General features: G+C 44.1%; 1 protein-coding gene across 11 annotated transcripts in view; it reads left to right on the forward strand.

Annotated features, from left to right (window-relative positions):
* Positions 1 to 550: 550 nt before the first annotated feature.
* LOC307162781 (uncharacterized protein) overlaps positions 551 to 24532 on the forward strand; it is a 29844-nt gene continuing 5862 nt past the window's right edge. For 3 of the 11 annotated variants that reach the window (XM_079878390.1, XM_079878394.1, XM_079878386.1), the window contains exons 1-3: positions 15501 to 15618; positions 23939 to 24010; positions 24173 to 24457. In XM_079878390.1, the coding sequence (XP_079734516.1) occupies positions 24400 to 24457 (58 nt within the window). In that variant the 5' untranslated portion in view covers positions 15501 to 15618; positions 23939 to 24010; positions 24173 to 24399. Of the gene's footprint in view, positions 689 to 15496; positions 15619 to 18327; positions 18383 to 23938; positions 24011 to 24172; positions 24458 to 24532 lie in introns of those variants that run through there. The other 8 variants (XM_079878388.1, XM_079878392.1, XM_079878393.1 and 5 more) reach the window with 6 other exon arrangements.

The following is a 24532-nucleotide window of genomic DNA, read 5'->3' on the forward strand; positions in this document are numbered from 1 at the left end:
GTAATTTCTCAAATGCATTTTGTCATTTGTTTGCTCTACTTTTTCATAATCTTTTTGTTTTGTGAGAGCTCTACCTAATCTTGGATCCATGGCCAATAACGTTTCCATCTCATTATCCCAGTTTTGACATCATTTCCTAATTTTGGACCATTTGGAGTTATTTTTCCTTCTCCAATCTATCTCTAGAAAATGATTAAAACAAGAGAATAATGGCAGAGAATAATTCTATCATGCTTTTAGCCCCATAGTTGTTGAAAATAATAGCCCTCACTATATCAAACCCAGCCTCAGTTTGAACTATTTGGTGAGTTGAGCTCCCACTATTTTCTTTTTCTTATAGGCCTGGACTTGTACCTAAAGCAGAGAGGGTTAGTTTAGCAGAGAATATAAGTAATTGCTATGAGTGAATAATCAAGAAGAATAAAGTTAATATAATAATTAACCAAATTTGAAGCAGTCTCTAGAGTGATGATTGAAGTAGCCACACCTGTTCTTCTGTTTTTAGATCAGTGTGTTCTGTCGCTCTGCATGTTTTGTCAGCCTTGTTGTCACTCAAAGGTCGTTGCAGAGTGGAGAACAGGCTCTGTTGTTTCTCTGCCTCGTCTTAGTTTGGGCTTTTGATCGATCCTGCCACAGTTTTGCATCTCAGAATTTCCTCTTTGTCCTCAGGAAAAGTCTCAAGTGAAAGGTAAGACCTTTTCCAGCATTAAATCAGAATTTCTGAGTCTTTTTGAACTTCAGGAGGGGAGCCGAGAACCCCTCACCCGCTTCTCTCTTCTTCTTTCTGCATTCGCCTCTTTGCCCTTTGCCCTCTTGTTGCTTCCATTCGTCAGGGTCACAGAAGCCATCTGAAATTTGAACACTCAGAGATCTGCATGAATCAAATTGAACCTTTACAATTAAGCTATTAGCTCTTTATCTACATTCCACTTTTTAACCATCGTTTTACTAGTTATTTTATATAAAAAATCTCACTGGTTGACCACAGAGGTTCCCTCATTCTATTTTAGTAAAGCAAGTTCTTCGTTGCAGGAAAAAGCAAACTAGTTCTGTTTTTCTATATCAGCAATAATATAACTCTGATGATCTGAGAATAATACAATTAAATAATTTTCCCTATCATAAAATCAGACTTCAATCTTATGGCGTTATTATCCAGTCAAATGTCGAGAGCGCATTATTGTAGGGCGAAAGTACATTAATATAATGCGCGAGCGCGAATCTCTTTGCTCGCGCGCGGAATATAATGCGTGGACGCGAATCTCTCTGCTCGCGCGCGGAATATAATGTGCCGAGTGCGAATCTCTCTTGCTCGCGCGCGGAAACTGAGCGCGCGCTCTCAGACAGGCTGCTCTTGTAAGAATTTTCTCTGGGCTCGCTCAGAGAATATGCCTGCACTTAAGACATGTTCAGTGCAATCGCGAATCTCTCCTCTTCACTTAAAGTAAGCGTGTATGTGCTTAGACATGCGTTCGCGCATGCTTAAGTATTTTTTTTTATTAATGCCAAGGTATTAAAAATAACTTGCACAGCAAAAATGTACAAAATACATACAACGGAATAAAGAAAGCAAAGCAGCATACATAAAGCCTGTACATATGCTCATAAAAAAAAAAAAAAAATAAACAGACCAGAAAACTGTAATGAAATAAATAAAAAAGTTGAAACAAGTATTGTCTTAAGAGTTTTAAGATTCTTAGATAACGAAATGCTTTGGATGTATTGTTGGACCTCTCTTCTAAAAACAATGAATAAGGGATTCTGCTGAGTGAATTTACTACGGTGAATGTGAAATTTTGCAAGGAACAATACTAGCTTAATAATAAAATACTCATTAAATTTTGCTTTTTGTATATTAAAGAAACCAAACAGCACATCCTTAAAAAGCAAAGAGAAATCCGGAAACATATTGCGCTTAATAAAATGATAAAATTCAACCCAAAATACCTGTGTGTGAGGACAATCCCAGAAGATATGATGAGCAGTTTCATCATCTGATTTAAACCTTTTCAAAAGCTAAATTTTATATTATCAATCTATTATTGTTCCTTGCAAAATTTCACATTCACTGTAGTAAATTCACACTCAGCAGAATCCCTTATTCATTGTTTTTAGAAGAGAGGTCCAACAATACATCCAAAGCATTTTGTTATCTAAAAATCTTAACGTTCTTAAGATAATAAACTTGTTTTAACTTTTTTATTTATTTCATTAAAGCTTTCTGTTTATTTTATTATGAGCATATGTACAGGCTGTATGTATGTATGTATGTATATATATATATACAGGCCCGGCCCTAACCAATTTGGTGCCCTAGGCAAGATTTTAAGTGGCGCCCCCTTGCATCGCAGTACAGTACTTGCACTGTTAGTGTACATATACTCACAAGAAACTTAATAGCTTTGTTTTAGACATTCTTTTATTTAAAGGTTGGGTAGGTCAGAATTGTCTAAAAAAAACTTTTATTCAAATTTGTTTAAACTGTCTTTATATACCAATACATAATTAAAATGCAAGTACTCTGAAATAGAGAGTATAAAAAATTGAGTGATTTTAATCTTCAATAAACACAGCTCATTAATTCCATTCACTCCCACCTAAAAACGGGTGCTCGACTGCGCGCACGTGGGCAGAGCCAGTAATAGCGGCGGTAGTCATGGCGACGGAGAGTGACAGTCGCGCAAGCCAATCACTTGTTTCGTCCCGGTAGGAATGAATGAGCTGTGTTTTTTGAAGATTAAATACACTATAGTCACTCAATTTTTATACTCTCTTTTTCAAAGTACTTACATTTTAATTATGTATTGGCAGGGACGGACTGGGGCTAAAAAACAGCCCTGGACTTTCTCCCAAATAGGCCCATCATCCGGCCATTCGCCCCTGTGCGACAGACACTAGCCAGGATGTCCTGATAATGCCACAATACTGTAGCCTATCAGACAAAGTATTCACAGCAAGTAACATATCAAACCAATGATGATAATTGGGGTTGTGTTTATTAATGAAGCCTCAGCCTTCAAAAAAAGACAAAAAAATTAATTCTAAAAAATGTACAATGCCATAAAATGCAAATAATGAAATGTCACTGCATGCAACAGAAACCCCAAATTACACAAACTTGTAATTAGAAAACATATAGTTATATATACCAGGGGTCTCCAACCTTTTTGTGTGCAAGGGCTACCTCAAGGGATAAAATAATAGAAGGGATTTTTGTTTGTTATACTCAAATATTTATTATACATATAACATGGTGGTGCTTTTTTACTTTACACCATCATATGCAAAATAATAAAATATCTTGATATTCTAGTTCAGACTTACAAGCATTTTAAAAAAAAAATCAACAATTCCTGAAAAATTATGAAAATATTTATTGATTTTTTTTGTTGATTTTCTATAAACCTATTGTATGTGTTATCAAAAACAGTAGCCCAAACATTTAGTATAAATATAAATGCAAAAATAAATAAATAAACTGCCATAACTTCTTAACAAAAACATTAGCCTACTGCATTACATTTAATACATATATAGGCCTACATGACTATATTAATATAACAGCATTTTTAATATGAATATATACAGGCACATTTCTGCCCCAAAAAAATTTGTTTTACTACAGTTAATTAATAAGTTGTGGAGTGAATGTCTTCTAACTGGTTTGTTCTTGGAACAATGTTTCGCCTGTTTTTTGCATCAATATGTTGAGAATATCAGCGCTGTTTCATCTGGCTTTTAACAAGCTTAAATCACAATGTCATCTGTGGGTTTATAATGGAGATAGAGAATTCTGCGCTGAATTTAAATGCTTCTCAGTGGATCACGCAGCTCTGTGTAATAATCGATAATAATCCATGATCGAGATCAGCTGCTTTGGCCGCGATTGCTGTTTTTGGGCCGAGCTGATAATGCTCTGCGCTGCTCAGATCAAACAGGTTTTGTTCCTCTTTTTGAGCGTTTGCCATTTGATGTTTATCATACGCAACGCAAATGACAGCGTATAATCAAAGAGAGTTGGGTAATTTTGTAGAGGCAAAAGTGCAAATTGAAACGTTTAGTTGAAAAGGTCGCAAAATTATACCATTTAGTCGAAGTCTGGAGCCCCGATTTACAGTGGATCGCTATTGGCAAGTTGGGGCTATTTATAGAATGTGTTTAGCGGGCAACTCATAGGCATCACATTGGAGACCACTGCTATACTATAACTTACCTATTCAAATATAATGTAAGCAAATTTAAAAGTGCAGTATAGATAAGCCTTATAAAACTAACTTTCTGTCAGTGGCTAGTAGGCCGACTCTTCTTCCTCAGTTGTTGTTTTTTTTACACGTATCATATAAGTGATCGTAGTGCCCCTGCTGTTGGCTGTTCATGTTGCTTTATTAGACTTATTTCTTGTGCCGACGGCCCTCGGTTGGACGGCCGTTCTGGACTTTTCCAGAACGCACAGATTGTCAGTCCGTCCCTGTGTATTGGTATATAAAGACAGTTTAAGCCAATTTGAAAAAAAGTTCTTTAGACAATTCTTACCTACCCAACCTTTAACTAAAACAATTGCACATTCAAAATACTAATTATAATAATAATAATTAAAGAAACAAATAAAAAAATGAACTCAATATATGAAATACAATATAGATAGCTTACTTATTATTTTAATACTCCCGAAATGAAAAGTGTAAACAAGTGACATTAACTTATATACAATGGAAATACGGCACTGTGCAAAATAAGACATTAGTATATTATCTTATCTATCTTATATATCTTATCTATTTGTATCTTTAAGTAGACACAGAAAATACTACAAGGATTTGAATTAAAAAAATGAAAAGATGATCTTAAAAAAGAGCTCTATTGGTGTTTTTGGTCCTGCCTTAAATTACTAATATTTACACATTTGTCCGAGGAAGGTACTCATATAGGGTACTATTTTCCATAATAATAGCGCTAGGCTTATCTGTTAGAACCATTGACTGTTAATATTTTGGTTAGAACTAGCAGATAGCAGATAGCGCTGGTTATTTATAGATTAACGTTAGCTAACCACCATGTATGCTAATGACTAATGGCATTATTGATCATCTTTCTGTAACATCAAAATAATATCATTAACATCATCTTTACTGTAACATTACCTTTGTCTTTGTCGCGTTTTTCCTCCTCTTCTTTACTTTTTTTCCTCCCCTGGGCACCAGATAATTTGGGACGCTTTGACATATTAACTTTTTTTGACGCAATAAAAACGAAAACCGAATGGTGGCCGCGGGTAAAAGAAGTCTGATTGGTGGAAGTGTATGATCCCTTCAACTCCCCCCTGGTCACGTTAAAGTAAGAATTTATAAGAGAAAGTCAATGCCATTAGAAAAATTTGATCACAAAAAAAAAAGAAAGAAAGAAAGTCAATGCCATGTACATCCCATTATTGCTCCACTCGTTGCAGTGTTAATGAAGTACAATAAAAGTGGAAAGTTCCTTACGCGGCTCTGGCGCCCCCCTTAGGGTATACGGCGCCGGCGCCCTTAGCATTTGCCTATACTGCCTATGCCACGGGCCGGCCCTGTATATATATATATATATATATATATATATATATATATATATATATATATATATATATATATGCTGCTTTGCTTTCTTTATTCCGTTGTATGTAATTTGTAGCCTACATTTTTGCTATGTAAGTTATATTTTTGATACCTTGGCATTAATAAAAAAAAAATAATAATAAAAAGAAATTGAAGAGAAGAGTAGCCTACTTAGGCATGCGCGAATGCACGGGACACAGTCTAAGCACATACACGCTTACTTTAAGTGAAGAGGAGAGATTCGCGATTGCACTGAACACGTTTTAAGAGCAGGCATATTCTCTGAGCGAGCCCAGAGAAAATTCTTACAAGAGCAGCCTGTCTGAGAGCGCGCGCTCAGTTTCCGCGCGCGAGCAAGAGAGATTCGCACTCGGCACATTATATTCCGCGCGCGAGCAGAGAGATTCGCGCTCACGCATTATATTCCGCGCGCGAGCAAAGAGATTCGCGCTCGCGCATTATATTAATGTACTTTCGCCCTACAATAATGCGCTCTCGACATTTGACTGGATAATAACGCCATACAATCTTTCTTCTATATTTGCATGCTGTTCAAAATAATCTAGAATGGTGAATAAAATGTGCCTCAACAAACATCAAGGAATTACTCTTATTATTTATTCTCAATCAACCAGGGCTTGAATTTCAGTGCGGGATTGCGGGTATATTGCGCATATTTTTTATCATTCCCGCAGGTCTCCCATTTATAATGCGGGAAATTCCCGCAAACATTGATTCACTTTAGCATACGTAGGTTGTATTAATAAATGAATCCACACAGATTATAAAATCAAATCAGTCATTTTAAAACTGTCTGCGAGACAGTTGTGTTGCACAAGGGAATCGTTAGTGCGCTGCATACGGCGATACACTCTCGCGTTTCGGGATAGACGGAATTGTCACTTGCATAATCGGGCCAGCATTGCATCATGAGTAACGTACTTGGTTACTTACGTAACCTCGGTTCCCTTAGAGATAAGGGAACGAGTACTGAAGCCTAAATTTCATTTTAAAACGCATTGTCATAGCACAGACGAGAGCATCATGCTCGTGCGCGAGTGCTGATAGGCTGTGCTGAGGCTAGTGCACGAACCAATGGCGAGCGGGCTGAGGTGATTAAACCAATGGGAGACATTGGCGCCCTGCAGCACGTGACCGAAGTGAATAAATACGGAGGCAGATCGCCATATGACAGGTATAATCGACTGAAGCGAAAATACCTGATGTTAGGAAAATAGCACGGCAAGGCAACGCAGTACTCGTTCCCTTATCTCTAAGGGAACCGAGGATACGTAGGTAACCAAGTACGTTCCCTTACGAGAACGTTCTCTCGTACTGCGTTGCAAACGCTGTGGGAATGCTTTTTTAAAACGCTGTGCTATTAATCCTGTGGTTAATCTGAAAATCCGGGAAATTCCGGGATTATAACAGAATAACCAGAATAACATAGACCAGAACATCGGGCCAAAAACTATTATAAATTTATATGGAGCTGGGCCAAAAAAAGGGCCAGACATCTAAGTATAACCCACATGACTTAATCAACATAAGTTTCCAAGTCAAAACTAGTCTGGGTCCACAGAGCCAGGATCTAGATAGAGAGAACTCGTGCTTGCAAAGCAGGGACTTCCAAGTTATAGAATCTAACAAATGTGGACGGAGCGGACCAGCCGGCCGCCGCACAGATGTCTTCTATTGGAATGCCACTAGACCAGGCCCACGAAGAGGCCATGCCTCTTGTGGAATGAGCCCTAACACCTATGGGGCAAGGAAGGCCCAGTGAGGTGTAAGACAGAGCAATAGCATCAACTATCCATCTGGATAATGTGATTTTCGTGACTGGAAGACCCTTGGTCCGGCCTCCGAAACAAATGAAGAGCTGTTCAGACTGTCTGAAAGAGGCAGAACACTCTAGATACACTCTCAGGGCTCTGACGGGGCAGAGCGTGTGAGCATCATCGTCCTCCCCAGAGACTGGGAGAGCAGACAGAGAAATAACCTGGGCTCTGAACGGCCTTGAGAGCACCTTAGGAATATAGCCATGTCTTGGCCTCAGGAAGACTTTAGAGTCGTTGGGACCGAATTCGAGACAGGACGCGCTCGTGGAGAGCGCCTGTAAATCTCCCACTCTTTTAACTGACGCCAATGCTAATAGCAGAGCGGTTTTCAGAGAGAGGGGTTTCAGATCCGCCGACTGAAGTGGTTCAAAAGGGGGTCCCTTAAGAGCCCTTAGAACCAGGGAAAGATCCCAGGGTGGCACCGAAGGTGGCCGGGGCGGGTTAAGCCTTCTAGCTCCTTTAAGGAAGCGGACTATAAGGTCGCTTTTACCTAAAGAAGATCCGGCTACCATGTCGTGAAACGCTGCAATGGCTGCCACGTAAACCTTGAGCGTGGAGGGGGAAAGTCCCGCGTCCAGCATCTCTTGGAGAAACGAAAGTACCATAGGTACTTCACACGTGTATGGGTCGAGGTTCCGAGCTAAACACCAGCTGGAGAACACTGACCATTTGAGGTTGTAGAGACGTCTAGTAGACGGAGCTCTGGCCTCGTGTATAGTATTCAGGACACCCTCTGGGAGGTCCTGGGGTACCCGTTGAGTGGCCATGCATGCAGGGCCCACAAGTCGGGACGGGGGTGCCATATCGTCCTGTTCGCCTGGGCCAAGAGGTCGCGCCTCATTGGAATAGGCCAAGGGTCTGTCACAGACAGCTGTATCAGCTCTGGGAACCAAGTTCGAGTTTGCCAGAGAGGAGCTATCAGGAGGACTGCACAATTCGTTTTCCTGATCCGTTCGATGACCTGAGGGAGCATCGATACAGGAGGAAACGCATATAGTGGGAGGTTGGGCCATTCGTGGGCCAACGCATCCTTGCTCTTCGAAAAGAAGATTGGGCAGTGACAGTTGTCTTCTGAGGCAAAAAGGTCCACTTCTGCCTTTCCGAAGACCTCCCATAATAGGAGAACCGTCTGAGGGTGGAGTGACCATTCTTCTGGGGAAACGTTGTCCCGAGAAAGCATGTCTGCTCCTGTATTCATTGTGCCCGGCACATGAGCTGCCCTGGGTGAGCGCAGGTACGTTTGAGCCCAAATCAGAAGCTGTGTGGCTATGGTCAGCAGGTTGCGGGATCTGAGACCGCCCTGGCGATTTATGTAAGAGACCACTGACATGTTGTCCGTTCGGACTAAGACGTGGTGTCCTGCCAGGTATGGAAGGAAGGTTCTTAGGGCTAGAAAACTGCTCTCATTTCGAGGCAGTTGATGTGTAGGCGTTTCTCCGAGCTCGACCAGAGGCCGGAGGCAGGCCTGCCCTCGTACAGGGCTCCCCAACCGGAGTTGGAGGCGTCTGTAGAAATGACCCTCCTCTCTGATATCACACCCATGTTTACGCCCTGCTGGTACCAGCTGGGGTTCTTCCAGGGAGCCAGGGCCTGAATACAGCGCTGGTCTACCCTGATATTCAAAAGGCCTGAGTGCCAGGCGTGGGGTGGTACCTGAGGTGCTAACCACAGCTGAAGAGGACGCATACGCAGTAGGCCTAATTGGAGTACTGATGATGCCGAGGCCATTAGGCCCAGAATCCTCTGAAACGTTCGGAGGGGTACGTGAGAGCCCTCTGTGAACGAAGCGGCGAGCCGCTGAATCGATGTGCTCTCATAAGAACGGAGTCTAGAACTGTGCCCAGGAACGTAATACGCCGGCTGGGTAACAGAATACTCTTTGAGAAGTTCACTCTGAGCCCCAGACATTCCAGATGGCTGAGGAGCCAGGCTTTGTGAGTATGTGACTCCGCCTCTGACTGAGTTAGTATGAGCCAGTCGTCGAGGTAATTCAGAATGCGCATTCCCCGCTGTCTCAGGGGGGAGAGAGCTGCATCCATGCATTTCGTAAATGTACGAGGCGCCAGGGCCAGTCCGAAAGGAAGGACTGTGTACTGGTATGCCTGCCCCTCGAAGGCGAATCTCAAGAATGGCCTGTGGTGGGGGTTCACTTGAATGTGAAAATACGCATCCTTTAGATCTACTGAGAAAAACCAGTCCCCGGGGCGAATCTGCGCCAGGATGTGTTTGGTTGTAAGCATCCTGAACGGCCGAGACATGAGGGCTTTGTTCAGGTGTCTGAGATCTAGGATGGGTCTCAGACCGCCATCCTTCTTTGGAACAAGGAAGTAGCGGCTGTAAAACCCTGACTCGCTTTGTGATGCGGGGACTGTCTCGACAGCCCCTTTCGTGAGCAGAGACAGTACCTCGGTGCGGAGGACGTGAGATATCGTGCTCTTTACTGAGGTTTGAATAATCACGCGAAATATTATGATATTCATCACCCAATCTGAAACTCCAGGGATGGCCTGCCAAGCCAGAGCCCGATGAGCCAGAGGTATAATCATGTCTGAGGACTGAACGCCCAGGGATGGGGGTTCGCCCTGATAAGGATTTGGGTGAGAATTTTTGCTCGATTTGTGATTTCTGTGGGTCGCTGTTAAAACAGCGTTTGGTTGCAGGGGTGCGTGACAAGAGACGGGCCCATGTTCTGCATTTTGAACTGCTCCAGCCACCTGAACTGAAGAGGGGGCTGTGAGGAGTGTACGAGCGATCTTCGGGGCTGGTCCGGCCGCGGCGGGACCTAAACCCCTCTTTCTCCTGGCTAGGACGGCTTCTTAGGCTCGTGGTCGAGCGTAAGCTTGGGCCGGGGTCCCTGGCGCTTGGGGAACGGGTACTTCTTAGCGGGCTTCGGCTGTAGGCTGGTCTCAGCCGCTGGGCGGGGCTGGTGGACCTGAGGCACTGGTCTGTCTGGCCGCGGCGTGCTCTTGGGGCGCCGTGAGGCCAAACTGGAGCGTTTGGGCAGAAAGTGCTTCATAGCGCTGGATGCTTTCTGGGCTTCAGTGAAGCGTTCCGCGAAGCCGCTGACCGAAGGTCCGAAGAGACCCGTTGTTGAGACCGGAGAATCCAGGAAGGCGGTTTTATCAGCGTCCCTGATATCTGTCAAGTTAAGCCATAAGTGGCGTTCCAGCACCACTAGGTTGGCCATGTTGCGACCCAGGGCTTGGGCGGTAGACTTAATGGCCCGTAAAGCCAGGTCTGTCGCACTTCGGAGGTCCCTGAATGAGCTTGGGTCAGGTCCTGACTCATCCATAGCGCGGAGGAGCTTAGCCTGGAAAACTTGAAGGGTTGCCATGGCGTGAAGTGCAGAGGCGGCTTGGCCAGCGGCAGCATAAGCGCGGCCGGCCAAAGCTGAAGTGGTCCTTCACGGTTTAGAAGCGTGCACCGTTTTAGACCTCCAACTGCCTGCGGTGGGAGGGCATAAATGGGCGGCAACCGCTTCTTCCAATGGCGGAAGAGACACGTAGCCCTTTTCTTCAGCGCCGTCCACCGTGGAGAGCGTGAGAGAAGAAGAAGAGCGCGTTCGCGCTGAAAAGGGCGCGCGCCAGCTTTTAGTGAAAGCTTAGAAAGCTTAGAAAGCTTTAGTGCGCCCCGGCAGGTACCACTCGTCGAGGTGGCTTCTAGTAGGCTCTGCTGGAGAAAGCCAGTCGAGTCCTAGCTCGTCGACAGCGCGAGACATGACACGGAGAAGCTCGGCGTCAATGCTCGCTCTAGTGTCAGGACGATCACATTGAGAGGAGGGGGCGGGGTCCGCGGAGCCCGACCAATCCTCACTCCCAGATGCCGCCACGGAAACAACATCATCCTCCTCGGCCGATCCGCCGAACGAGACGAGTCCCGCCGCTTCAATAGAGGGGCGTTGATCGCTCTGGGCGAACAGCACTGGAGATGGAGGCGCGGGCGAAGCACGCGGGGACTGACCCGGCGTGAAATCTTCCACCTCGCGACGTTCAGGAATCCTCTGATCACGCCGTTTCTTCCTACGGGGCTCGGAAGGCGCCGAAGACGGAAGATGGGCGGGTTCGCGCTCAGATGAAGCGAGGGCGAGTCTGGATCTGAGGACGGTGACAGGCATAACGTCACACAGCTGGCAGCCGCCATTAGTGAGTGCTGCCTCGGCGTGCTCAGGACCGAGGCAGACAGCACACTGTTTGTGTCCGTCAGACACGTGCAGGGGAATCCCGCATGAGTCACAGATGAGCGGCATGATGTAAGCGCTGTTAAAACAGCGATTTGCTCTTTTAGATAGCGTTAGTAGAAATGAAAAGGATACTCGCCGGATGCCACAGGGAAACGCTCGCTGGCGAAGCCGAGATGCGAAGCTGTTCCGCTGGAAGGCTGATCGACGGCGAGGCGGCTTCTTCACCGGAGAAATCAGCGACGAGGTGAGTCGAGCGCTGAAGGAGATTAAATCTGTCATATGGCGATCTGCCGCCGTATTTATTCACTTCGGTCACGTGCTGTTTGGCGCGCTCGACACTGGCAGGGCGCCAATGTCTCCCATTGGTTTAATCACCTCAGCCCGCTCGCCATTGGTTCGTGCACTTGCCTCAGCACAGCCTATCAGCACTCGCGCGCGAGCATGATGCTCTCGTCTGTGCTATGACAATGCGTTTTAAAATGAATTTTAAGCTTCAATATTCTCGAGAAAAGGAGTTTTCCACAGCGTTTGCAACGCAGTACGAGAGAACGTTCTCGTAAGGGAACTAAAGTTTACCATTTGCACGTTTTTTTTAAAGTTTTACCAGTTTAAACATTCACACGATTTTAAACTATTCGGGACTTGCGCGCTGTTTGAGAGAGGTTTTTTTCTCTGCACACATACATAGAGTAAAGCCACCTCAGAAACAGCTCGCGGGTAACAAAAGTTATTTTTCTTGCATTATATCGCTTTAACAGTCAAAAACATAAGAAAATTATGCCAATTTCGGTCTTGGTGAGTATCCTCTAAACACAGTCGGTTATGTCTTAAAGCTACACTGTGTGATTTTTACCCCCATCTAGCGGTGAAATTGTATATGACTACCCAGTGAAAATTATTTTCTGTTCCTCTCAATTCCGAGGGCGTTTAAACTCCTACGGTGGCCGTATTATTCCAATATTAACATGGCTTCCAGTTATCACTTCGTCCATGACAATAATAAACAATACGTCTAAAATGAATAAAACTACAGGACAGATGTCAGGAGGTAAACGTCACCCTTGGAATCGGCTATCCCAGCATAATCAGGCAACGTTACAATGTGTACAAAGTAAAAGCAATTAAAAATAACTAAAATTTACAGTGTCCTTTTTTTATATATAGCTTAAAAAATTGCGCCTTTAAAACTATTCATCACCTGTGATCCGTCGCAGCACAGATTTATGTTACAAGGTAAACAATACTTTTTCACCATTGACGCGAGGATGAAGTTATACTAGAGGTCGTTCTGACGTTATGCACAACCATACTATGGTTAGACAAGCAACTATAAAACTTCGAATTTACACAAATGAATTACAACAGGCTGAATTACCAGTCGAGAAGAAAGCAGGCAACCTCGGCGTCCGTTTTAAAATCTTTTCTCCTCATGAGCTCTTTCCATCTGGGAAAAGTTACTCCAATATTGACTATGGTCTTGCTGATTTGTCTGTCGCGTTGACGTTTTAATTCTCTCTTTCAAATGTGAGTACGCACGCACACACACACACACACACACACACACCACACTATCTTTCAAATCTGCCGGCACTCGCGAGCTCGCGAGTAATCTCCCGCTCGCATTCGTCACGGTGTCACTGAGTGAAAAACGCAAAAGGCGAAGCTTGAATTTACAGGCATGTCCCTCTTTGGCTAATGTAGTTTCAAGATGGAGGGGCAACATGGCGACCGGCATTCGAACCCCTCACCCGTATGTACTTTCAATGGCAGATTATAAACTTAATATAATACTTTATTACTTGAAAGAAGTAAATATATATTAATGAGCACATATATTTTTGAAAGAACTAAGTGTTTTTTGCTAAGAATCAACTAAAAAAGTTACACAGTGTAGCTTTAAGCATAAATCGCACGTGACCGTATAATGAAAACAGGATCCGTGCACTAGCTCTTAAAGGGACAGCAGCCATATGTCTGTCATTAATATGTTTGTCAAAACAACAAAACATAGCTTTCATTTTAAGGAATCAGGATTAATAGCCTATGTATTTAATTTAGTCAGGACTAAAATACTACCCCATGTTATTTTACATTTGATTACTTTATTCAGTCTCTGTAGTATTTCTGAATACTAGTTTTAGACTTAAGCAAAAACCTTTCTCTTTATTTCTCTTTATTGGTATCTTTATTCTATTGTATTTATTTGTGCTACTTTTTTTTTCAATTTAATTCAAAGATTGAAATCAAGCTTCCTTGAGTTGTGTAAATTCTTAAGACCAAATTTACCCCATTGTAAAATGCAATGAGTAAGCATACATTTAGGCGAGATAAATGTAATTAAAAAAAAGTCTAAACTCCCCCCTCAAATAAAAAATTCCCCCCCATAAGAATTTCCTCCCATCTTATTTGTATTCATCTATTAATATATATTATTACATTTATTGATTAAATATGTCGCATTATTTTAACTTTTACTACAGTATTCTATATGGTTAATATCTTGAAACGATTGTTTTCCCTTAGTTAATTTTTTAATACACACCATTTCATATCCCTTCATTCACAGGTCATTCACACATTATCGGTCCCTTCAAGCAACCAGGGTCAGAGGTCACTTATTTTCAACCACAGGCACAGTCACAGGATCACACACACACACACACACACACACACACACACACACACACACACACACACACACACACACATATACACACACACACACACACTATGTACTCCCTGTCAGATCTGAACAATACATTAAAATCTTCACTCCTCAACACAGTGACACTTTTAACTATCCTATTCCATAGACCTCTGCGATTCACTTCCTCAACACAACAGAGTGAAATAAGACCTAGCTTCTTCTGTATATATGCTATTCTTGTATCCTTCCAGGCCCACTTACAAGAAAACACAGATCAATAATTGATATCTTTATCAATACGCTTGTCATCCTTCCAGGCCCTCTTGACAAGTAAACACAACTTAACTTGTATCCTTATAAATCCTCTGTGTGCATGCTTTGCTCATCATCCTCAAGGCCCTCTTGATAAGCAAACACAGATTCTTACGTACGTACGTCAAAACTCTTAGCGCTTAATCAGCGGTACCAGTATCTCAAATAAGCCACATACATAGAATTATTTAAGCATTGGTAAACACTATCGGGAGCTCTCCACACTATTACAAACTACTTGACCTCTACAAAGACAATGCATGCAATTATTTATGAAATCAAAGATCTGCACTTTTTAAGTTCTTTGAATTTGGAGAAGCTTTTCTTACCACATCCGGGATCGCTGGTGACTAACACACACCTTATTCAAAAGCAAAAACTGCTCAAAAAAGTAATCATCGTGTCACTGCAGCTGCCGTTAGAGAAAATGACGTTTGACAATTTCATCTGTCACACTTTATTAGTGTCTGTGTTATGTTGATAACTTGCAGATTTTAAATATTTTAATCAACATGTTTATAATTACATACCAAAATGTCCCCTGATCCTGAAATCATCATGATGGCAGCCTCCATTTTTAGAAAAGTCTGGATTTAGGCTCATTTGTCTGCGGTGTTACTGTCTTTCCTAGTAACACCTCAGACTCTATAGTAACTCCACTGACAATATACAACCAGAAATGTTGTATTTTTAATAAAACACATAGGACATCCATAGTCATCTCTCTTGTCAGGTATGGCAAGATTAACTGCTGCTGAAATGCAGTGTTTCAGTGTCTGCTCATTTTAGAACGAACCAAAATTTGACTTCAAATATTGTTAACACCATAGATATTGTAAAAAAGGACTTGCTATTTATGTTCGGGGATCAGCCAATCAGCGCTTTCGTTTTGGGGTCACCGAGAGGACATCTGTTTGCGCTGACTGATAGGTTTCGTTTTGAGTTAGTAGTAGTGAGAGTGAGTGACCACGGGCAGCACATCGTAGATATTTCTGAAGTGCATAGTTGTCGTCTGTGTCGTTATCTGTGCATGTGTGCGTTCAGAGACATGTGAGTACCCTGGTCTTAATGTTTACACATGTGTATTTTGGTGCCTTAGGTTTTTTATGAGTATTGTCTATTCTGGGATACTCAGTTGAAATGCAGTATGTTAGCATAAAGTTCGCTAGTTACACTACTAGTGTGTTTATGTGTGTACTCACCTGACATTGTAGTTATTAGCTAATGTGTGCTATCTGGTATATTATTTGGTTATTTGATATAAGCAGCTAAAGTTACTTGAAGGGAAAGTTGTACTAATTAGCATTTATTAGCTTTACTTATTGCATCATATCAGCTGCAGCATACTGTACACTCACGAAGACAGATAATCATCTGCTGCTGTCAATAAATCCATTGAAGAGCATTAGAGCATTCGATTGCATTCTTACCGTGGTCACAGACATACTCATACTACTGTTACAGTCCTAGCTATCAATTCACCATTACATACATATTTGGTTGTTTCACCAGTGTTTGATTAAAATGATTTAAAAATCTAAATGTTATTAAGCTGCAATTTTAATAGATATATAATATTAAACTAATTTTAAATGCATAGAAATGCTTTATTAGAGGAAAAGATACTGCTAAATGTTTTACATTGAGCCTATGATGAGCCACGTGAGACATTAAATCAATACTAATAAATATGAATAGTGTTTTACTCTTGGAACTATAGTGCTTTGTGGTGATCTTTATCTGATCATTTTCAGTTTCTGCATATAAAATGTTATTGTAATTGAGAAAACCACTTTTATGATCCCAGAATAAGGTTAGCCTACAATTTAAATTTCTGGATTGTTTTGAAATAAAGTTTTTAAAGAGTAATATAAAGTGATGTGTTTATTTCAAAGTGAATTTTTTTTTTTTTTTTCAGATTACATGATTTGTCAGTGTATTTTACAGTTCTTTAAAGTAGATAATGCAGAATAGGTGTTCATATTTCACTCTCTTAGTGTTCATGTTGTAACTCTGTGTTGGTGTTGCGAGAGGCAACACCCTTGAAAGTGTCGAACTAACACTTTGAGGGTTGTTCCCATATTTACACATTTGAAGTGTTGAAATTACTGTAAAACTTCAAATAATAGCCGAGTCCCAAATAGACGCCTGTCTCTTTTACACGCCTGGTGTGGCTACAGGTTTGGATAAATAAAGGCCGGTCTCAAATAGAGGCCTGGTCTGTTTTTTTAGTTTCGGGTTGTATTTAATCTTCTAAAACCCGTCAGATCATCTGTTTAAGCCGGTTCTATGGAGCAGATTGCGCACGCAAGAGAGCCCTGCGCATTTGGACGGAGCTGTTTGCGCAAGCAAGGCAGGCAGAGAGAGTTAGCATCGCGCCTATGACAACTCGAGGTATTGCACACTGGACGCGCATTTTGTCAGTTTATGGCCAGCAATATTGTTATGTTTAAGGATATTATCGAATTAAGATCATGTCTGTACTATGTTATGATTGTACTGTACAATTAAATACAATCATTTCTTAGTCTGCAGTCTGAACGCTTTACCTCAGAGCGTCCGTTAAAGGAGAACTCCGGTCAATTTTAACATTGAGCTAATTTTTTTTGTCAATTTGGAGTGCTGTTAATACAGAGAACAACGACAAAAATCGGTGTGCCTACACCGTGTTATCCTCTTTTTAAAATTTGCACCCTGTTGATTTCAATGGGGCAATATTTAAACTAGCTTTTAGCCTCTTAACATCCTTGATGTGTCATTACAAGTGCACAGGTCATGTGAGTGATTCCTTCAGAGTGAACACGAGTGAATCTGACTGCAGTAGATGTGAAAGAAATGGATAAAAATGATGTTATTTAAGCCAGCGCAAATACCTGTATTTACATCCTGTTTTCGGTTGAAGTCCAAAGTAGTCGATTGTCGAGTTCACGCGCATAGTTTTAGTTACCTATGATCACGCGCGTGAACTCGGCAATCGACTACTTTGGACTTCAACCGAAAACAGGAAGTAAATACAGGTATGTGCGCTGGCTGAATTAACATCACTTTTATTCATATCTTTCACATCTACTGCAGTCAGAGTCATTCGTGATCACTCTGAAGGAATCACTCACATGACCTGTGCACTTGTAATGACACATCAAGGATGTTAAGAGGCTAAAAGCTGGTTTAAATATTGCCCCATTGAAGTCAACAGGGTGCAAATTTTAAAAAGAGGATAACACGGTGAAGGCAACACCGATTTTTGTCGTTGTTCTCTGTATTGACAGCACTCCAAATTGACAAAAAAATGGAGTTCTCCTTTAAGTGAATGAATTGAGAATATCAACTGAAAATCGATTTCTGTAAATGAATGTAAAACTAAATGTATATTGCAGCACAGGGGAAAGTCTCAACACTACATTAAAGGCCTGTCTCATATAGACGCCTGTCTCAAATACAAGCCGGTGCAGTTCGGCGATTTGGGAAAATAAAAGCCCGGGCTATTATTTGAAGTTTTACGGTAAGTACATTGGTGTTGATTTCAAATTTACTGTGTAGTGATTAATATAATTATTATAAGATCAAACTATATATTTAGATTAATTTGGACATTATGCTGCTGTAATCTGTAGTGGTTGAGGAAGATGAGTGTCATTGTTTTGTGTTATTGATGTTTTATCCATGTCATAGTTTGAGAAATTACAGTATTGTCTTTCAATAGAGCAGTTTCACAGGCTTTTATCATGTATCCTGACTCAAATAATGTGTTTCTAACAGCAAACACTCAGAATAAAGTGAGATGATCTGCTGATGATCCTGAATGGCTTGTTGAGTGAGTGTTGATAGTCTGAGGCTCATCAATATTAACAGATCTGCTGAAAACACTCTTTATTTCATGACAATAGTTCCTGTTCTCTTTCATAGGTTCACTCAACGCTGCAGATAGCGCAGTGGGATATTCTCTGAATGTGCCGATTGTCTGAAGCCCTATAGAATCACGCCAATTCATTGGCTGATGGCGTCCGCGCAATCTGGCTCCGCCCCGACGCTCTTACGTCGCATCATTACATATTCGCGCGCGCCATCTGCTCCTCAGATTTCTCTGCCTTCAGAACGAAGCGGTCACGTTTGCCCTTCGCTCGTGATTTTTCTGAGCTCGAAATAGGCCTACTTCTGGATTATTCTCGGCGCTTCTGCGACTGTTCAAGCGGAACTCTGTTTCTCCTTACGGTGAACTTGCCATGGAATACCGATGCTGTACTCCGCCATGTGCTCGTTACATCGCTAACGACGACCCTCACAGTAAGTGTGTTAAATGTTTGGGTTTTCCACATGCGCGCGAGGCAGTCATAGGATCGTCTAAATGCAAATTCTGCGAAAATTTTTTTGCTCAAAACCCTCAAATCGCGGCTCGCGGTTTTTGAGAGGGAATCATTCGTCTCCCCCTGTCGCGCTCCCGAGGCCTCTCGAGGATCCGCGACTTGGGGTTCGGATGTAGAGCTTGAGGATGTGGAGTTCGAGCAGACGAGCCCCGCTCTTTTTCTCCCTCCCTCCCCTCGGCACGCGTGAGGCATGCCAGTCGAATTTTCGCACGATTATTTGCGCCCCAGCCCGGGAGCACGCGACGCGGTTTCTTTCGGGTTGGAGGATGTACTTTTTACCGAGGCTTCCGACTCCGAGGATTTCGGGCCTACTCTCGCCGACGAGGTTATCCCGCCGAGCGGCCAGGAAGCGCGGCCTACTGCGGCCTACGCAGAGCTCGTTGACGTACTTTCGCGCGCTACGGAGAAGCTCGCTATTGATTGGCCCGACGAGCCCCGCGAATCTCAGTCGTCAAAACTCGACGAGAGGCTTCTCAGTGGCCCTAGTTCTAGGCCTCAACGGAGAAAGCTGCCATTTTTCAGTGATCTGCATCACGAGATTTCCAGATCCTGGAAGCAGCCTTTCTCTGCGCGCCTCACTAATGCGGCAGCTGCTGATTTCACCAACCTAGTAGGTTCTGTGGAACAGGGCTATTCCACCATTCCGGCGATTGAGGAGACTTTAGCCGACCATCTTGCTCCGTCGTCTGCGCCGTCTTGGAAGTCACGCCCCCTCCTCCCCTCTAAAGCATGTAGGACTACTTCCTCTCTCATTGGAAAATCCTACATGGCGGCTGGGCAGGCAGGCATGACCCTGCAGACTATGGCCATTCTTCAGGCCTACCAAGCGGACGTCCTGAAGGAAATGGACGAGGGCGAAGGCGTGACCCCTGAAGCGGTCAAGGAGCTTCGTAAGGCTACGGATTTAGCCTTAAGAGCCACCAAACATACCGCACGCGCTATAGGTCGCTCTATGGCTGGTTCCGTTGCGGTGGAGCGCCACTTGTGGCTTAATCTCACGGAGATCCGTGACAAGGAGAAGGTTTTCCTCTTGGACGCCCCCATTTCTCAAACAGGGTTGTTTGGTGAGGCGGTCAACACGGTGATTGAGAAATTCCGCTCCTCCAAATCCCAATCGGCCGCGTTCAGACAGTTCATGCCCAGGAGGGCTAGGGAACCTTCTGCTCCCTCCCCTGTTCGACCCAGAGAATGTCCCTCTCATAGACCGGAGTTCTCTTCCAGGAGGAGCGAACCGGTGCATCCCCCACCTACCTCGGTTTGGGGAGCCCGCGGTCGCCCGTTTCCCCGTCAACGGCCTCACAAGCGCCTCCAGTTGAAGCGGTCCGACAAACCGACCGCTCCGGCGGCCCAGAGCCGTTCCTGACTCTCCGGTCGGAAAAAGGAGAGCTCCTTTGCTTCCTCAAGGTTGGGACAGACCGCGCAAGCGTTTCTGCCCACCTCCCAGCTCTCCTTTCCTTGCCCTGTCACCTTCGCCAAGTGCAGGCCATTTTTCACCATCTCTACTCAGCCCGGCGCGGGAGGAAGGAGACGCTTTTTGCTTTCTCCCCTCACCCCCGACACTCTCTATAACTGCCGGTCGCATCCTCGGAGGCACTTTCCGTTTTCCTCCGGAGCAGGCGGTCCTGGTCACCATGACCCCAACATCGATGCCTCCCTTCACGTGCCAGGACGCCAAGGTCTCTCCTGCACAGTCAACTTCTCTACCCCACGGACGTCAACATGGCACCCTCACTCAGGTATGTCGTCTGCATTACAACATCCCTCTTCCTCTTTCACATTTCTTTCAGGAATGGGAGCGCTTACCAGGGGTATCGTCTTGGGTTCTTCGCACAGTTCGGTTCGGCTACACTCTTCAGTTTTGCCGCAATCCCCCTTGTTTCAACGGGGTCTTTCCTACTGTAGTAGACAGCGCCACTCAGGCTTCTGTACTTCAGCAGGAAATTTCATCCCTCCTTCTCAAAGGAGCAATAGAGGAGGTTCCTTCAGGGGAAACCGAGCGGGGCTTTTACAGCCGTTATTTCCTGGTCCCGAAGAAGGGCGGCGGTTTGCGTCCCACACTGGACCTCCGCCGACTGAACTTCGCCCTTTACAAAGGGAAATTCAAGATGTTGACGCTGAAAGCTATCATATCTCAGATTCGGCCAGGGGATTGGTTTGTGACAGTAGACCTAAAGGATGCTTACTTTCACATCCAGGTTGTACGGCGACACAGGCAGTTCCTCAGGTTCGCCTTTGGAGAAAGAGCGTTCCAGTACAGGGTCCTTCCCTTCGGCCTCGCTCTGGCCCCGAGGACATTCACGAAGTGTATGGATGCAGCTCTGGCCCCATTGCGGCTCCAGGGCATCGCCTTCGCCTACTGAAGGAATCGCGCAGTTGCTTTCGAGCCCTGTCAGTTTGGCGGGACCCTCTTTTTCTTCGGAAAGGGGTCAGCATGGGTGCGGTATTTCGTCGCCAGATGATTACGATGATGCCTCTCTCACCGGCTGGGGAGCAGTTTTCGAGGGCAGACCAGCGTGTGGGGTCTGGACTGGCAAGACTCTCTCTTGGCACATAAACTGCCTGGAGTTAAGAGCCGTTTTTATGGCTCTGCATTATTTTCTCCCTCTTCTGGAGGGACACCATGTAATTGTCAGAACAGACAACATGGCAGTGGTGTCTCATGTGAACCGGCAGGGGGGTTCTCGGTCACGCACCCTAGACAGGCATGCGCGTCACCTTCTCCTGTGGTCTCAGAGCAGATTCCTATCTCTAAGAGCGGTTCATGTCCCAGGGGTTCTGAACCTCGCAGCAGATTTTCTGTCGAGGCAGAAACTCAGATTGGGAGAATGGATGTTGAACCGCCAGACGGTGGCCCTGATCTGGGAGGTTTTCGGAGAAGCAGAAGTGGACCTCTTTGCATCTCAAGAGTCGTCCCAATGCCCGCTTTGGTTCCCCCTGAGTCCCCCGGCTCCATTAGGGATAGATGCGTTCGCTCACCCTTGGCCAACGCAGAAACTCTATGCCTTCCCGCCCATCAAACTGATCCAAGCGGTCTTGGCCAGAGTGAGAGAGAGCGGAGTCCGCCTCCTCCTGGTAGCTCTGTTCTGGCCGTCTCAGCCATGGTTTTCGGAGCTAATTCCTCTGCTGGAATCTTCCCCCTGGAAGATCCCGGTCAGGGAAGACCTGCTGTCCCAGCTGCAGGGAGGGATATGGCATCCTCGCCCAGACATGTGGAAGCTGTATGTTTGGCCAATCAGAGGCCGTTAGCATTAAGTTCTGATCTCCCAACTGACGTTCAGGAGACCATTGCGAGTGCTAGAGCCCCTTCTACAAGGAGGCTATATTCTTCCAAATGGAAGGTTTTTGAGACATGGTGCTTAGCACATGATAGGAGCCCAGTTAACTGCCCTGTTGGTTCAGTACTGGAGTTCCTGCAGGAGAAGTTTGCTTCTGGAGCAGCTGCTACCACTCTCAGAGTTCATGTCTCAGCTATTGCAGCACATAGGGAATCGGACAAGATTCACCTGGGGAAACTAAGGTTAGTTTCGGCCTTCATGCATGGGGTTAAGCACCTGAAACCGGCTCGCTCCCCTAGAGTTCCCTCATGGGACCTTTCTGTTGTCCTGGAGGGTTTGACGAAGGCCCCCTTTGATCCCTTGGAGTCAGCTCCGGAGCGGATTCTGACTCTCAAGGTTTCTCTTTTGTTGGCTTTGTCCTCATTAAAGCGGGTAGGAGACTTACAAGCTCTTTCTGTTAGCGAGTCTTGCTTGGACTTTGCTCCTGGCTTGGTCAAGGTTCTTTCCACAACTTTCCGCTCGCAGGTGGTTAACCTTAACGCTTTCCACCCTCCTCCATTTTCTTCTGAGGAAGATAGGAAGCTTAACTTGCTCTGCCCAGTTCGTTCTCTTAAGATATATGTAGACCGCTCAGGTGGTTGGAGGAAATCTAACCAGCTTCTGGTTTGCTTCGGTGCTGGCCGCCGTGGGCTTGCTGCATCAAAGCAGAGGATTTCTCACTGGGTCACAGAAGCTATCTCGTTGGCTTACGAGGTGTGTGGCTTGCCTTCACCTCTTAGCATTAGAGCACATTCCACCAGAAGTGTGGCATCTTCTCAAGCTCTTTCTAGAGGAGCACTTTTGGAGGACATTTGTGTTGCGGCAGGCTGGTCCTCTCCGCACACTTTTGTAAGGTTCTATAATTTGGATCTTGACATGACCCCGGTTTCCCAGGTTCTTTCTGTTTGAACTCATCTTGGTCGTTGTCTCATTTATGTACCAGTCATGGTAAGTGCTCTGGCTTGGCGAGTTTGGTAGTCCGTTCCCACTGCGCTATCCGCAGCGTTGAGTGAACCTATGAAAGAGAACGTCTCTGGTTACTTACGTAACCTATGTTCTCTGAATAGGGAACGAGACGCTGCATTAGCTGCCAAGCTCCTCGCGCTGTTGACAGTTTTCTTTTCGGCAGAGAAATCTGAGGAGCAGATGGCGCACGCGAATATGTAATGATGCGACGTAAGAGCGTCGGGGCGGAGCCAGATTGCGCGGGCGCCATCAGCCAATGAATTGGCGTGATTCTATAGGGCTTCAGACAATCGGCACATTCAGAGAATATCCCACTGCGCTATCCGCAGCGTCTCGTTTTCTATTCAGAGAACATAGGTTACGTAAGTAACCAGAGACGTTTTCACCTCATTTATTATGCTGATGTCTTCAGATCTCCTGTAAATGGACACTTAAAGCTCATTTCATTGGTGTCAACAGACTGAGGGTATTTGATCGTTACTATATGTTGCCTATGTTTATTTCTGTTGTGGTAGAAATTGTATATGTTCTGTGTGTTTGCATTTTCTTATATTCATAGAAACTTAGAAAACATGATGGTAATAAAATGCACGGGATTGCGTGTGAAGTCCCATGATTCTCTGCTACATGAATATAACAGTGAACTGTTATTAACCCTAATGCATGTTTGATAAATAATGTAACAATGTGTTCGTTATAACTGAGACATGTTTTCATTTATCCTAGAGAAATAACCTTGGGGTGAGTCAGGACAATAATGAAGGAAGGATGCCCTCCTCTCGCGGTCATTTGATACATGTTTGTCTCTTATTCAGTAATATAAAATTGTTTGCCACCACACTGTTTATGCTTTCAACTGTTTTTCTTACCATTATTTATATTTGGGAAAATTGACATTATTATATTCTGTAGTCCATGAACATAAAACAAACTCAGTAACTTATATATTTTTGATTTTAGCAGATCAACTCACACTACAATTCATCATCAGTGAAGCTCCTCCCACTGTAATTCATCATCAGTGAAGCTCCTCGCACAGCGGTCACATCATCAGTGAAGCTCCTCCCACTGTAATTCCCCAATAAATGCTGTAAATTCCCATCAGCTACAAGTGAAGACGAGCATCAGAGCATCAGGAAGAGCTGAAATCTGCAAAGACTGAGTTTATTTAAGAGGACAGTGAGAACATGAGTGATCCAGAACCCTGCAGAATGAAACACACTGAAGATCCTGAAGAACAAAGAGGTTGGTGTTTATTCTTCATTCATTCATTTAGGGCTGGGCGATATGGAGCAAAAAATATATCTCGATATACGATAT

This window comes from Squalius cephalus (genome assembly GCF_949319135.1).
Source record: "Squalius cephalus genome assembly, chromosome: 1".
Lineage (NCBI taxonomy): Eukaryota > Metazoa > Chordata > Actinopteri > Cypriniformes > Leuciscidae > Squalius > Squalius cephalus.